The 1924-nt window shown below is 48.6% G+C and overlaps 1 protein-coding gene across 2 annotated transcripts in view; it reads right to left on the bottom strand.

Annotated features, from left to right (window-relative positions):
- The window catches only part of DGAT2 (diacylglycerol O-acyltransferase 2), a 46136-nt gene that overhangs the window by 10664 nt on the left and 33548 nt on the right, over nucleotides 1-1924 (bottom strand). For both annotated transcript variants that reach the window (XM_019525268.1, XM_019525269.1), the window contains one exon: nucleotides 970-1174. In XM_019525268.1, the coding sequence (XP_019380813.1) occupies nucleotides 970-1174 (205 nt within the window). The remainder of the gene's footprint in view (nucleotides 1-969; nucleotides 1175-1924) is intronic.

The raw sequence follows: 1924 nt of genomic DNA, 5'->3' as shown, positions 1-1924 counted from the left end.
GAACTTGGCCAGTCTATTTCTGACACCAACATCCACATCATTGATGAAGATGTTAAACAGTGTAGGCCCTAGGACAGAGCCCTGTGGGACCCCACTGGTCACAGCGCACCAAGATGATTGGCTCCCATTGACCACCACCCTCTGGGTCCTACCACGGAGCCAGGTCCCCAGCCAGCAGATCATGGTAAGGTCGAGGCTGTGGTTAGCAAAGTGAAGCAAAGTGTATCAGTGACAAGTACTGAAGGGAAGGTTTGCATCCGTTTGCTGGAGAGACCTGGCCTGTTTCATAGATATTAGGACTGGAAGGGACCACAGAAGATCGAGTCCAGCCCTCCGCCCAAAGGGCAGAAGTCAGCTGGGGTCATAGGATCCCAGCAAAATAAGCATCCAATTTGCTCTTGGAGGTGGTTCAAGCACCTACTCTGAACACCTTCGATCGCAGACTGTTCCAGGCCTTGGGGGCTTGGACAGTAAAGAAATTCTTCCTTATGTCCAGCCTGAAACGGTCTCATAGTAGTTTATGACCGTTTGACCTCGTCATCCCTTGAGGCACTCTGGTGATGAAGTGTTCCCCCAGATCCTGGAGTAGATTGTCAGGGCCAGCTGACTTGAAGGTATCCAGCTTCTCAAGATGTTCCTTCACGAGGTCAGCATTTATGGAGGGCAGGGGATCTCCCCCACCCGGACCTCTGTCCCGTAGCAGGCATGGGCATCCCATGGGACTGATGAAAGACCAACTGTTCTCTCATTAACACCAGTAGGCTACAGACAACTCTGCTTCAAAGCAGATCAGGACAAGCCGCTCTTGGGAAAGGATCAATTCAGCAAGGAAAGGGATCTTGCATCAAGTTTCTAGCAGTCACAGCCAACATTTCCAGAACTGTTTTCTGACATTATTATGCACTGAAAGAGACTAGGAGAACTGCTCTGGAGGAGCCAAGTGAAGGAAAGAAGGGAGTTTGTTCTTACCACCAGACATCAAGTAGTCCCTCAAAACTGGTATCCGGAAGTTCCCAGCCAACGTAGCAAGATATGGTCTAATGCCAGGAAACTTCTGGCTGACCCCAGTGGCTTCCGTGCCAAAGTTGCAGAATGCGCCAAAGCCCATGATCCCATGTGGGTGGTAGCCAAATATGTAATTCCGATTGTTTGGCAGGTTGTGGGTCTTCACCAGCTGCAACAAAGAGGAGAGTCTTGGCTTAGAGCATCAGAGAAGATGTGTGCAGAAGTTCTTATGTGATGTCACTGGAGGGTTAAAAGGAAGTCAGCATGACATCAAGTTCCAAAACCCGTGACACAGTCACGACCATTACTGTCCCAGTCACCTCCTGCCAAGGATGTGCACATCATGCACCCTTCAGTTCAGCAAGATTCATGTAAAAAACCATTCAAAAAACAAGAAAATCCTTCTGGCTCCTTACCTTTAAACAAACACATACTGTGCAAAGGAATATATTCATAGTCATTGAAGCAGGACAGGAAACAAATCAGTTTGGAGAAGCCCTGTATACCTCCAAGGAAGAAATACCTTTCCCCCTTAGCATGTTGTCTGCCCATTTCAGGTGCACTTTAAAGCCTGAAGCAGGAAGGCATACAGGCTTGTTCACTCAGTTTAAGTCTGCCTGGAAGGGCTTCATTCACTGAACTGATTCTGCATTACATGGGGACACAGTGCTCTGACATGGGTCCGGCTGGTCCTCCAGACACCCCACACTGTTTCCTCTCAAACCACAGCAGGTTTGCACCTCCTCTCTTCATGTCACTCAGACCTTTGCAGTCTTACCCCATCACAGGCTTTCAACCATGCCAAAACAGGGCATGGAAGGCCCCTGCAGCCAGTATTCAGTTCCTGGAGGGATTGTATGGGAACCCAAGTGACAAGGTTTTGATTCATGGCTGAAAGTATTTAGTATTTTTTTTTAAC

This window comes from Gavialis gangeticus, unplaced genomic scaffold (genome assembly GCF_001723915.1).
Source record: "Gavialis gangeticus isolate Ggan-Ray unplaced genomic scaffold, GavGan_comp1, whole genome shotgun sequence".
NCBI classification, from domain to species: domain Eukaryota; kingdom Metazoa; phylum Chordata; order Crocodylia; family Gavialidae; genus Gavialis; species Gavialis gangeticus.
The sequence above is the reverse complement of the archived record's forward strand: the minus strand, read 5'-3'. Positions and strand labels throughout refer to the sequence as shown.